The 13,171-nt window shown below is 38.4% G+C and overlaps 1 protein-coding gene across 1 annotated transcript in view; it reads left to right on the top strand.

Annotated features, from left to right (window-relative positions):
* The first annotated feature begins 583 nt into the window (after positions 1–583).
* Positions 584–13,171, top strand: part of NBAS (NBAS subunit of NRZ tethering complex) — a 162,541-nt gene continuing 149,953 nt past the window's right edge. Inside the window, exons 1-9 of the mRNA XM_063424697.1 lie at positions 584–749; positions 5,030–5,084; positions 5,724–5,760; positions 7,485–7,562; positions 8,488–8,535; positions 9,614–9,657; positions 10,047–10,180; positions 10,862–10,995; positions 11,116–11,214. Of these exons, the coding sequence (XP_063280767.1) occupies positions 606–749; positions 5,030–5,084; positions 5,724–5,760; positions 7,485–7,562; positions 8,488–8,535; positions 9,614–9,657; positions 10,047–10,180; positions 10,862–10,995; positions 11,116–11,214 (773 nt within the window). The 5' untranslated portion in view covers positions 584–605. The remainder of the gene's footprint in view (positions 750–5,029; positions 5,085–5,723; positions 5,761–7,484; positions 7,563–8,487; positions 8,536–9,613; positions 9,658–10,046; positions 10,181–10,861; positions 10,996–11,115; positions 11,215–13,171) is intronic.

Raw genomic sequence — 13,171 nt, forward strand, 5'->3', positions numbered from 1 at the left:
AGTGTTTAACAACTCGTTTTGTGGAGAAATCCTTCCTGGTGTTCAACCTGAATCTCCCCTGGTGCAGCTTAAGACTGTCTTCTCGTCCTATTGCTTCTTGCCTGAGAGAAGAGACCGACCCCACCTGGCTGCAGCCTCCTTTCAGGGGTTGTAGAGTGACAAGGCCTCCCCTGAGCCTCCTTTTCTCCAGGCCAAACAGCCCCGGCTCCCTCAGCTGCTCCTCCTCACACCTGTGCCCAGACCCTTCCCCAGCTCCACTGCCCTTCCCTGGACCTGCTCCAGCCCCTCAGTGTCCTTCCTGATGTGAGGGGACCAGAAATTACAAATAAGCTCATTTTATCTGCTTGAGAAAGCTGAACGCTGGAGCTCAAACTTGGAGAACTGAAATGTTTAGAAGCCCTACGAAGCACCATTAAAGTTGGAAGAACAACTTGCGCCAAATCCACCTTTTGCTTTTTCCTCCATGTGCGCTAAGGGCTCAATCCACGCCCCGAGGTCTCGCCTGCTCCGGGCCGGCGCCGCACGCGTTAAAGGCGGAGCGGTTTGGCCCCCGCCGGCCGCCGTCGCCGTGGCGGCGCGGGGAGGGCGGGACGGCGCGGCCCGGCATGGCCGCTGCCGGCGGGGACAGCGGCGGGGAGCCCCGGCAGCGCGGCATGGCCGGCGCCGGAGAGCAGGCAGAGGACGGGGAGGAGAACATCCTGTACGACCTGCTGGTCAACACCGAGTGGCCTCCGGAGACCGAGGTGCAGGTGCGTGTGGCGCGGCACGGCCGCGGGCGGGGGAGGGGACCGGCCACGTTGGCGCGGGCGGGGATGAGCTGGTGCCTCCGGGGAGGCTCGGAGGGATGGTGACAGTGTGGGCACTGTCCCTTTGTGCCTTCGTGTCACTTAATTCTCGCCCTGTCTTGTGTCGCCTGGGGTGCCCTGAAGTGCTTCTTGCTTACTGAACAGAGTATCTCGGGTTTTACTGCTGAGCTGACACAAGCGAAGCTGTGATGAATGAAGTCCAGGTCTCATCTTCAGAAACTGCTGTACAGAGAGCTGTGCAATCTGTCCTGATAAAAATAGGACCTTCAGTGAGTTTACCTTGGGTGAAGAAAGTTAGATCCTCTTTGTGAACTCTTATATCAGTGTAATTGTGTCTATATATAAGAAATCGTGGGATAAAGGGAGTGGGGTAAAAGAGAAAAATATTTCACTCTATGTCCACAATGCACACACACAAAGGGATGCCAGCGCTTAAGAAATCAGAAAACACGGTTCTTGTACTGCATGCTTTTAGTTATTTCTAGCTGTTCTTCTTCCCGGGTCACTGGAAAAGCTGAGAAGCTCTTTCATCTTTCCTTTTTCATGTGTTCCTCTGCAATGTGCTGAGCTTGCTGCCTCTGTGTCTGCTCTTATCTGACTTGGATATAGGCGATGGTTTTATTTCTTTCTTGTAGTTGCTTTTAAGTTCACTGAAGTTTTTTATGCATTTCCCACTGGAAGCTGTTAATGGAAGCATTTTGACAAAGTTTTATGCTTAATAAGAACAACTGAACAGAAAAGATTTAAAAACATCACAAGTGAAAGAATTTACCCGTTAAAAATTGCTAGAGCCATGCTCAAAAAAAATAGGCTTTCATTTATGAGAAAGATTTTTTTGTTGTTGCTTTTGATCTGCAAATCCTTAATTGCAGTGACAGGTATGGGTGTTTGGAAAACAAGATTGCAGTATTATGAATTACTAACTTAATAGATTATTTGTATAGATGAATTGATAGTTGCACCTGTTTTAATTTAACTGTGGTTTGAGAAATGGTAGTGTTTGTTTTTAGTAAAATATGGAAACAATTCTCCTGTTGCAAACCATGAGGAGGACTTAGGTGATGACACAGGACTGGTTCTGCAGCTGTGTTAAGGGGGCACATTCCTGACAAGTGTCTTTTCTGCTGCCATTGGTGTTCTTGAAGTTGTATAGTAAGTTGATAAAAGAACTGATTGAGCTTGAGAAACAATTCTGTTGTTTCATCTCCTTTTGTTAAATGGTCCCTCTAGTGCCCCTGTAGGTACCAAGGGGGCTGTGAATAGGATGTCAGTGAGGTGACACCTCCCTTTAGTGGCAGCGTGTGGGGATGCCAATTTAAAGTGGCTGTAACCACAGTCTGAGGGTCCTCATCTTCCCTGGTAGTCAGAATTTCTAAGCATCGCTGAATTCTTCATGTCAGCTTAAGTAGATGGTGCTGGTTATTTTAAACTTGGTGTTTCTTGCTTGTTTACTTTATTTTTAAGATAATACCTGTTTTCAATACAAAAGTTGGAAGATTTGAAAATAGTATGATATATAGTTTGCTTGGATTTACATTCTTGGAAATGTCAGTACTCAAGGGCACTTCTGATAGCCTTTTTACCATTTTAGTGGGAAATTGATTTTACGTTGACAATCATAGGCAAACAGATTTTTTTGTCAGTATAGTCAGTTTTTGCCTTAAGGTTCCTTAACAGTGTTATTACTTAGGTGATTGTGACTTTCCCTTTGGAACATCTGTCTCTTATAATCCTGGCTTTTTTCACACTTCTTAGAAAAAAAATCACACCCTACCTTCTTGTAGAACTGAATATTTTGGAATAAGTGAGGTAAGGAATGGTAGAAAGGGAAAGGAAGTTGAATGCTGCACTAGGAAATGAAATTAAATGTCTTCCTATGCAACAGTCTAGGCTACAAAGCCAGACCTTAAACTTTCACAGGTCTTTATTGACTTTATTTTTCTGTTATTTCATTTTTAATTTGATGCTTAATTTTTAGTTGCAGATTACTAGCACTTCCAGCTCTAATTATTGGAAGATGAGTCTTGTGATGAAGATGTAAAATTGTGTTAAATTCAAGACATTGGTAAAACTGGCATAGATCTCTTAGGGCATTCTCTTGAATGCCCAAATTTCCTTTAATTTTAGTTCTTGTCAGTATTGTCATTGACCTGTACTGAACTTTCCAGTAAGATTTTTTTTGGGGGGGAAGAAGAGAAGGAAGGGGCAGGGCAGTTGTGAGGGAAACACACAATGAATTCACTGTAGCAGAGAAGAGAGTGGTGTGGAAATCAAGCAGTGTGTATTTGGGATAGTGATGCCGTTGTATATAATGCACTGTTTGAGAACTCTGAAATATATAATGAGAATAAAAGAAATTACTGAGTTGTAGATCCATGAAAATAGCGAATGAGGCAATGTCTGTGGACAAGGTGCAAGAGGGGACTTGTGAAGTGATTAATGGAAATTCAGGCAGATGGAACTCTCGTCTTCAAAATATTTTCCAAAATGTATCACCTGATCTTGTGGGGTTTCTTTTGATTATTACAGTCTGATGTTTTGAGATTTCCCCAACACCCACCAGCTCCTGTCTCCCCAGTAAGCTTGCATGGTGTGCAAAAGAATCCAAAACTACGTGTGAGTCTTGTCAGCAAGAAAGTTCCTTAGATTTTATTTCTGTATGGGATGCTGTAGGGAAGGAGAAGTTGTTTCCCAAGAAGGAATGAATTAAAAAAGAAATTCAGCACATTTGGTAACCATTGCTATTGCTGAAATTAAAAGAATATAGTAGAAAAAGTAAAATTCAGGTCATCTGGATATAATAATAAATCAGTTTTGCAAAGAGTTTAAGATGTGTGGAATAGCAGCCCATAGTTTAGGCTCAGGAGCAGACACTTATAATATTAAAAAAATTCTAAAGAGATGTAAACAACTTTAGGAAATGTTTTTTACTGGGAACTTCGTCATAATCCAAAAACTTTTAACAAGCTCTGGTTTTAAGGTCCCTAGGAAATTGCATTTCTCCCTGAGGTACTAGGGTAGTTGTAAGAAATAATTTATGCTCTCGCTTATTTTAGTGTTATGCCTTGTTATTTCCTGGCTAATCAACCTGAATGTGGAATGTTATCCATTAGTACAGCTGTGTTTGCTTCTTACACGCTGTGAGATGATAGCCTGGTTACTTGAAAGACTGTTCATGGATTGCAAACTTTGTGTAGAAATCTAATCTTTACTTCAATAATGTAAATTTGGAAGGCCAAATATTATTTTTTTAGCACAGACGTATTCCAAAATTTGATAAATTTGTATGTCTTTCAGTGTTTACTGCTTTGTAAATTGGTGAGATCTGAATATTTCAGTTAAAGAGAAATTTGCTCTATGTATTTTATATTGAATGGAAAATTCAGTCATTGCCTAGTCTAATACTCAGTTTGTGATGCTCTAATATTTTCATTAGAAAGGTATAAGTAAGATGGCTTTTTTTGAGGATTTGATGGTGGATCCTTCCTTATTGGTTCTCTTCTCACTTTCATATCTTTTTTTCTGCTTCTTACTGACAATTTTGTCTCCACTTTTAGAGAAGAATATACATCCTGTGTTGTTTTGTATTCCTTTTTTCTGTGTTTGGAGAGTGTTTCCATTTGTGTAGTGACTGTAGTAGAGCAGGGCAGGTGGAAAGGCTGTGTGAGATGGTATGGAGTAGATGTGGTTATCTGAGTGGCCATGTTACATAGTAAAAAATGATGTAAAAAGAAGGGGGGAGGTTCAGAAATTGTTTGGTTTTTTTGATGTTTCTGAAACATTCAGAGCAATCTTTAGGTAGTTTAGTACTTAGATATTAGCATAATCTGTTGCACAGCAAGTACTTTCACTACTGGGCATTACAGATCACTGTGGCATTTATTTGGCATAAAAAGAATGATTTATAATAGCTTACAGGAGCACATAATCAGAAGTCAATGCCTTTTGTTACTACCCAAAGATTGAGGCAAAGCTGAATCAATAGACAATCTGTAGCACATTTTGTTTATTGCATCTTGGCATTTAAATTATTTGGCGTTATAGCCTGTTTTAGCTTATGCAGTTAAAGTAGACATTATATGAAGTAGTGAGTAATAGAAAATACATGAAGAGCTTGAAGGCTGGGAGCCAACACTAGATTTAATCACTGAATGTATGTATGAATATTGTATTAAAGTTAAAATGTGTGACAGGCTGTCTGATGATTATTATTGTAATTGCAGCCAAGAGGCAACAGAAGACATGGTGCATCATTTATCATCACTAGAGCAATTGCAGGTAAATATGACTTGTTCTTACATTCATGACTTCTAAGACTATGTGGATTGCTTGTAAATTTTACAATTTCTGCCCTTTAGAGTGCCTAATGTAATGGAAATGGAGTGCAGGATGTATTTTCTGATTGTGAACATGGTTGTGTTTTTAATGACATTTTGACGTCAATTTTGTGAGCATTTTTGTCTCCTTTAGTTTGTAGGGACAAACTAATAAACCATACATCTTAGAAGTTAACAAGCATTGTGTTTTACAAACTCTAGTTGAGCCTTTGTTTCCCTCCCTTAAAATCTCTTGCACTAGACTATTTGTTGGTTAGTTCTATAAGGAAGTTTTACATTCTGATATTATATTGCATAAACTAAGCGTTAAATGGCAGTGACTGAACTGTGTTTTGATCCGGTACTAATTTCTCTTAGAATTTAAAAAAATGCATAGTGGTTTGGTTGGTTTGTTTGTTTCTTTTCTAGTTTGTTTTTGATTTGCTGTTTGCATTTATTCTAACATAGGAATTTGTTGACCAAGTATAAAGGAGCTTTCCCTCTCTTTCTTTTCTTTTCTTTTACTTTAATGAGAATTTGAGGTTCCCTGTGCAGTAAGCTGGAGGGTTAGAGATGTAATTTTTACCTCTTTCCATTGTAGGTCCTGCATTGTTTTTGCTTCGGTACATCTGGTACAGGTAGGTATTATGAAAATACTGCTTAATTTTCCTATTTGATAATATTTTTATAGGTTTTTGATTTGATGGAAGGCAATTCTTAATGGGAGTAAAATTGAACACTTGTTTAGAATATTAACCAAGCAATGCTTAGAGCAGACTCTTTCTATAAATTGAGTTGTAGCTGCTTGAGTTGCATCTGAAGCCTAAATAGAAAACGACTGGTATGTACTAGTTTGACTTTGTGCGTGTATCAGAAGCTGAAGTAACCTTGCAGTTGGAACAGGTTTCTCCAGACATCTATTTGTCCTCTCTACTCCCAGCTGAGATATTGCAAGGGAAGCTGTTGTGAGGTTTTTTCTTAAGTGTCAGTGACAGATAGGATGGCATGACAGGGTTTGCTTCCTTTGGAGTAATCATTTTGAATTTTTTTTCTTTGACCATTCAGACTCATACAAAAAGCTTGATAACTTTTTGAGCAGCACTCATGCCATTTATAAATGTGACTTTTGATTCAAAAAGTTTGATTAAATGGTCCCAGAAATATACTGGGGTAAGTACAATGTTTCTGGAAAATTTCAGCTCCGTGGTTATACCACTTAGGAGGTTTGAAGATATCAGTTTCCCCTTTTAAAGGATAATCTGTTGGTTTTTTAGTGGAAAGGGACATTAATGTGACTTCCTGTGAAACAGTACTGTACTTGAATTTGGCAGGGAATGCTGGTTTCTTTGTTGCTGGTGCTCTAGTTGATTTTTGTGCACCTACTCCCTCCCCACCCTTTTCTCGTGAGGGGCTGATGTCTATGGGCACCACACTGTCACATAAGTCTAGTTGTAAGGATTCAGTTGTAGACAGAATTCACTTACTTTTCTTCCCTCCCTCAGGCAGTCATATTTAAAAGCTGATCTCAAGCTTTTATAATTTATTCTAGTTCCTGTTTTCATGTATTTGATAAAAGAATTTAGAAGGGTGCTTGGGAGGCCTCTAGTTTTAAAGTCCCACTGAAAGCAGGAGAGCACTGAATTCTGACTGGTTCCTTGGGGCTCTGTGCAGCTCGGTCTTTGAAAGGTTGAAGGATGGAGAGCCCAGACTCTGGTCAGCCTGTTCAAGTGTCTGACTGTGTTCATGGTGAAAAAAAGTCTTCTTAATGTCAGCTTGGAACCTCACTAGTTTTGGAATTAGAGACATTTAGGCTGGAAAGGACCTTTACAGCCATTGAGTCCAGCTGTTACCTCAGCACTTCCAAGTCTTCCAAAGGTTTGATCATAGTTTCTTGTGTTCCTGCCATGGACCTCTGTTGCCCCCATATTCCTGGTAATCTTCTAGGTATCAATCAGAATGCTGCTGTTTTCTCATCCTGAAGCCTTCTCTTCTTCAGGTTAACCAAGTGCAATTCCACAGCATCTGATTCATTGTAGGGCAAGTACTTCAGTCCCATGATTGTCTTGGTGCCCCTCCTGTTTCTGGTGTTCTTTTAATGTGTGTACCAAAACTGACTGGTGACCAGAGTAAAAGGAGTGATAAATAAATGATCAGTTCCCTTAATACGCAGTTTTGTTCTGTTAGTAAAAACAAGGCTGTTGTTAGCGTTTGTCGTTGGCAGGGTGCAGTGTTGATTCATGTTCAGCTGCAAACTCAGGTAATTATTCATTGCCTTGAAGCTGAATTGTCTGGTGTGTGTATCTCAGGTACTGCATTTGTTCACTGTGTGTTCTGATTCAGCTTAATGGTTTTGGTGTTTCAGCCCTGCAAAGTTTTCTCTGCCTGCTGGACTGGTTCGTCTGGTTAGTAAGCAGATCAACTGGCACCTGGTACTCTCGAGGTAACCAGCTCCCATGCTTTGCCATTTCTGACAGCAGTGAATGTGTTAATGCTTCCTCTGCTCCTCCCACCATCCCCAGTGATAGCCATGCTGAGCTGATGTTCTGCTAAGGTCTGTTATTCCTTCTGGTCAAGAGAAATACTGGAGGCTCTCACAGGTGGCCTCAGTGTGCTCCTACCTGCTTCCCTTCAGTTAGTGCACCTCTCACTCAGGGCTGAATGTCTGTCCAGCTTTTGAGGCAAAGTGGCTTGCAGTGCAGTCAGTTTCAAATTCAAGTCCTGAAATTGGTCGATTAAAGACTTAAAACTTGGCAGGATATACAATTTTAAAATTAGCAATTTATATTTGTGGAAAGTGGATGCATACCCTCAAGACTTGTCTGCTGTTGCATACACAGAGAAGTGAGAGTTCCAAGGCTAGAACCAGCTGTTCTGCAGGAATTTTAGCAGCATCAGTGAGATTGCTGGCTTTTAAAAGTAGGCACAAGTGTGCACAGAAAAATGGTTCAGTGACATGATTACAGGAAGGTTTTAGTTTTAGTTCATGTAGTATGCAAAGACACATAACTTACTGAATTCTGATTGTTGTGTATACCGGATAAAGCAATACATAGTTTTGTATGTTGCTGTTGTAAAATTATCTGTAAGCAACATCTGACTCTGACCTCCCATGCAGTGAGATTTTAGACATGTGTTTTCTTAGTGCTGCTGGAAAAGAGTGGTGGATAGATTTATGTGAAATAAAAGGAATACCATAGCATGGATATTTTATTTTTAATAAAAATTGATATTTCCCATTTTATTTTTTTGTTTAACTTACAAATGAGGAAATTTCTATGTAACCATGGAAAAAAGCTCCTAGGAGTGATTCACATTCTGTTAGGAGTGGACTTTAAATAAACTTTCACATCTGTTTTTTCTTTCAGCAATGGTAAATTGTTGGCAGTTGTTCAAGACCAATGTGTAGAAATCAGGTAATTTGGCATTGTCTGTTACTTCAGTTGTGGAGTTCTGAGAAAGTGTTTCTGGTCATTTGCTAGCAATACTTTTAAAGATTTTTGTTTGTTTGTTTTGCAGTGTTATATATTGTGAAATTTACCCATGGAATTATCATAAAAGCAGAAAACCTCTGTTTCTTTGTAGTTCTCATCCCCCTTTTAAAAAACCCCACCCAAACCCAACATAAACTGTCCTTTACCACCCCAATTATAATAGATGTGTTTATGTAAGTATATATCTGTATCTCTCGGTTTTCAAGATGTGAAAGAAAAACAATCAAGATCCTCAAAAATATTCAGCACAAATCATCATCTTTCTAACCTCTGCCTTTCTGCCCCCTCCAGAAATTCTCCCCTAATAAATGGGACAAGGAGCAAGTATCTAGTGTTCTTCTCTGTGGGGTAGCTAGCATGTATAATACTTCACCTTATTTTACAAGTGGTGTGGATTGCTGGGAAGACTGATGCTTTCCCTTTTCTTGTACTCTTTTAACAACAAGCTCTCCTTTGCCAGTTCAAGAGCACATTTAGCTGAAGAACAGATCTTGATTGAGTGTGTTTACTTGCTTCACAAAAATCCATTTGCTAGAAGGTCAGGCCTTCCATTTATATGTAAAAGAAGCAAGTGTATGAAAATTGTTCAATCAAAAGTGGTGTGAGCACCATAAACGTCAGTTTAAAGACTATAAAATAAATCTTGTGTTTCAACTGTATTAATGTAACTATATTCTTGCATTGTTTCTAAAATTGTAACCTAGAGAATACTGACTAGGGTTCTTTTTCTGAAGTTATATGAAGCACTGAAATGATGCTGTCCTCTTTTGTACAGCATTACAAATAAATGAGGGATGTTGGTATTTATGCAGTTGGAGGAGGGTCTCTAAAATACTGTTGTTAGTTACTGTAGCTGCCTGGGGTAAAAGTTACTATCTGCTTTTTTGAACAAATAGAGCCTTTGTATTGTGCACTTGGCATATATTTCTAGTTCTGTTACAGAAAATTGAGTAGTGGGTTTTTTTCATAATGAAATTCACAGGAGTCTTTTTTTCTGCAGGTCTGCAAAAGATGACTTTGTATCCATAGTTGGAAAATGTCAAGGTATGACAACTTCTTCATCATTAGTGTCATCATTGTTTGTTATTCATACATTGCTAAATGGTAGTGTTGGTTTAATTTAACAATAGTGATATAACTTCCTAAAATCATTAGAAAGAATCTCTTAATAGTTTTGCTTTGTGATGAGCTCCGTTACCCTCCCTCTGCCACTTCTTTCTATGATTAATATATGAAACCTGAATCTGAAATGAAATGATAATTAGAATCAATGGCTCTGGGAGACATACTTTTTTTTTTTTACCCTCCTCTGAGATAAGCTTGTAATGCTGGTAGGCCCCCTGCATTTTTTTTATGCAAGTGATTTTTTTGTTCTGTTTAAGGGATTATATTTATTTTTTGCTTTTATGAATAATTTTATTCATTTTTCATAGTGCCAAAGGATCCTAGCCCTCAGTGGAGGAGGGTGGCATGGAGTCATGATTGTACATTACTTGCTTATGCTGAAAGCAGTGGAACAGTCAGAGTGTTTGACCTGATGGGCAGTGAGCTTTTGGTCATTTCACCGGTATGTGCTCTCTTGGGTTAAATACAAATATAGTAGAACTTGTTTTAAGGATCATGGGTGATTTCCACTCTTTGACCTTTTTCAAATGATGGCTTAATTTGCTATAAATGTTTATACTATGAATACCATGCAGTAATGGACCGTATAGAGTTCCACTACAATACATCCATCACAGGATCAACAAAAGTCATGTGTAGCCCTTACAACAGCACAAAGGGTATGTTTTAAATCTGTCTTGGAATTGTGGTAGATCTGTAGGTGCATCAGGCAGTGAAAGTATGGAGTCATCACAGTTTGTAATAATAGATTATAAATCTGTACTTTGTATGCAGAGTCAAATTGTAAATCGAGAAATATTGCTGCCAGAGTACTTTGCTTAGTACAATATTAGATAATTGCTGTTGACAGGCCCCACACAATATTTCCCATTTTGTATGTTTAAAGGGTGTATTGAACTGGTTTGTGAAGGTGGCTTAAGTGTATTTCCTCCATATATTGTCTTTGCAAACTTTATAGTAATAAGATTTCTATGAAATTAAGATAAAAGAACATGTATTGCATTTCTAATACAAACTATGAAACTTTATTTTTTTAATTTAACTTTTTATTTGTTTGAGTAACAAAGACACTTTTTTAAAATTCCCTTTCTCCCCCGATGTCTGCCTTCATTTTTGGGTAAAGACAGCAAGTTTTCCAGGCGATCTGAGTTACGCTATTGCTGGATTGATCTTTCTAGAATACAAAGCAAGTGCCCAGTGGTCAGCTGAGCTCCTTGTTGTTAATTATCGTGGAGAACTGAGAAGTTACCTTGTGAGGTAAGCATAAATTTTGACTCGCTTTGAGAAGGCAAGGTGAACTTCACAGGAATTCTTTCAACTCTTTAAAGGAAATAAATCTGAACTAATGCATGTATTTTTTTTTCCTGGCATACTCAGTGTTGGAACAAATCAAAGCTTTCAGGAAAGTCATAGCTTCAGCTTTAGCAGCCACTACGCCCATGGGATAACAACTGTCATTTATCATCCTGGTCACAGGTAAGCGTTCTGTTTGCTACTTGACATTGGTATATAAATGATGAACAAAAAGTGGCAAAATAAGCACTGAAGTGTGTTGAATAGGGAGGGGGAGAAAAATCTGTTCTAAAATTGCTATTTAGTGCATCAGTAGTAACAAGTCATGACTCTTTCTACTGTGGAAGAGGAACTATGAAGTTCATCTCACTTGACTTTCGTTATTCCATTAGTAAAGTTATGTCCTTTTCTGTTTGTGTACCTTGTGTAAGCACCATTTGTTTTTTAAAACGTCAGGAATAGCTTTAAAAGAGGTTTCTGAATGTGATGAAAGACGAGTAAAAGCTGAAGTATAAGTTTAGTTGTTGGGAGTTTTTTGGGGTTTTTTTGTTTTCTCTAGCTGGAGTTGATTGCTGGACTTGTTGGCCAGCCCATTTTCTCCAGTGTTGTGACTGGAACTGCCAAGCTTTGGTATTTAGAGTTGTCTTGTGATGTGTTTTCTCTATGAGTAACTTGCTAGGTACAGAATCTGGACTTGAAATGAGGACTGCCTGCCTGCTTGCTCTTGAATGCAATGTGGTTGGAATAGGTCCTGGTTAGCTTATTACTTACACTAAAAACGTGTCCACTTTTTTAATATCAATTTATGTAGCAAGATAAACTCAGCAACTCTGTTTCTATTTCTCTTCAGGGAGAAGGAACTAAAGGATCTAAACTTTGTTCTAGATATTTTTCTTCTATTAGATCTGCTAGGATTGAATCTTTCAGTGCAATGTTATACCACTATTGTTTTAAATGGAAATTGGGCTTGGCTGTAGAGTACCAGAAGAAACTCACTGAGAGAACTTGTTCTCATTCTTCAGTGTTAAGTGAGCTGTCATATCTACCTTAGAAAAAAAAATGTTATTAATGAGATGTAATGTTCTTCTAGCTTCTTATTTTGAGAGATTAATTTTGTGTATGGCTTTTTCTTTCCACCTAATTAATATTTAGTGATTTCACATAGTTAATACTCAGTATAATAAATTTACAGTTTTGAGGTACTAGTTGTGGGTTATGGAGCTTTGGTTAGCACTGCATGACCAGACAACAGAACCAACCCATTGTTTCCTTTGATCAGACCGGGCTTAATGGTTGTAGTGTTTCCTGCTATGTGCAGCCAGTTAAGTGGCTGAGTAAAGTTGAAAGCAAGTTAGAAAAAATGACATGTGAAAGAATGCAAAATTGGATGGAAAACAAAAGAACCAGTGTTTTGCCCCTGATGGAGACAAGTCTTTCTTGTTTGAATTTAGTCTGTAGTAGAAAGCTTGTAAATTTGACATTGCAGATTTCTAAATTCATGAGTAGAATCTCTTGATGGAATTTTCTCGTTATCCTAAAAAACCCTAGAAGGGCTTAAACACAACTACTTCAAAGTTGTACATTAAAGAAAATTGTTGACACACCTTGAACTTTTAATTTTCAGTAATGTGAATTTTGATAACACAAGTTCAACTTTGTCAGTTTGTGTTTTCTTGCATTTCATTTAATCTCAGATGAAATTATACTGATCTCTCTTCACTGCTTATAAGGCTTGACTTAATGCATTACTGGATTACTGTGTATTTGCTCATGACCCATTATAGTGCAATAAAATAGCAGTTAAGAACTAAATTTAGTTAATCTTTTCAACTGGGTGTATGATAATTGCAAAGAGAATATGTCAGCAGGGAATGTTTCTGAACCTGTAGGGAAACTTGAAGCAATAGCTTTGGGAAAAAAAATCCAATAATGATTTTTACTGTTTTAGGAAAGTATTATATACCTGAATTTAGATACCTAATATTGGTGTTCTTGTGTGAACACCCTTCCATCTTCCACTTCTTCCCCTTTCATCTAGGATGGAATTTGTGGTGCATTTTAGTTGACAAAACTTAAATGTCTGCTTCAATGTGAGGTCTTTGTAAACTCAAATTCAAGGTTCAACAGCTGCTTTTGTTTT

The sequence above is a fragment of the Prinia subflava genome, chromosome 2 (genome assembly GCF_021018805.1).
Source record: "Prinia subflava isolate CZ2003 ecotype Zambia chromosome 2, Cam_Psub_1.2, whole genome shotgun sequence".
In the NCBI taxonomy this organism is placed as follows: domain Eukaryota; kingdom Metazoa; phylum Chordata; class Aves; order Passeriformes; family Cisticolidae; genus Prinia; species Prinia subflava.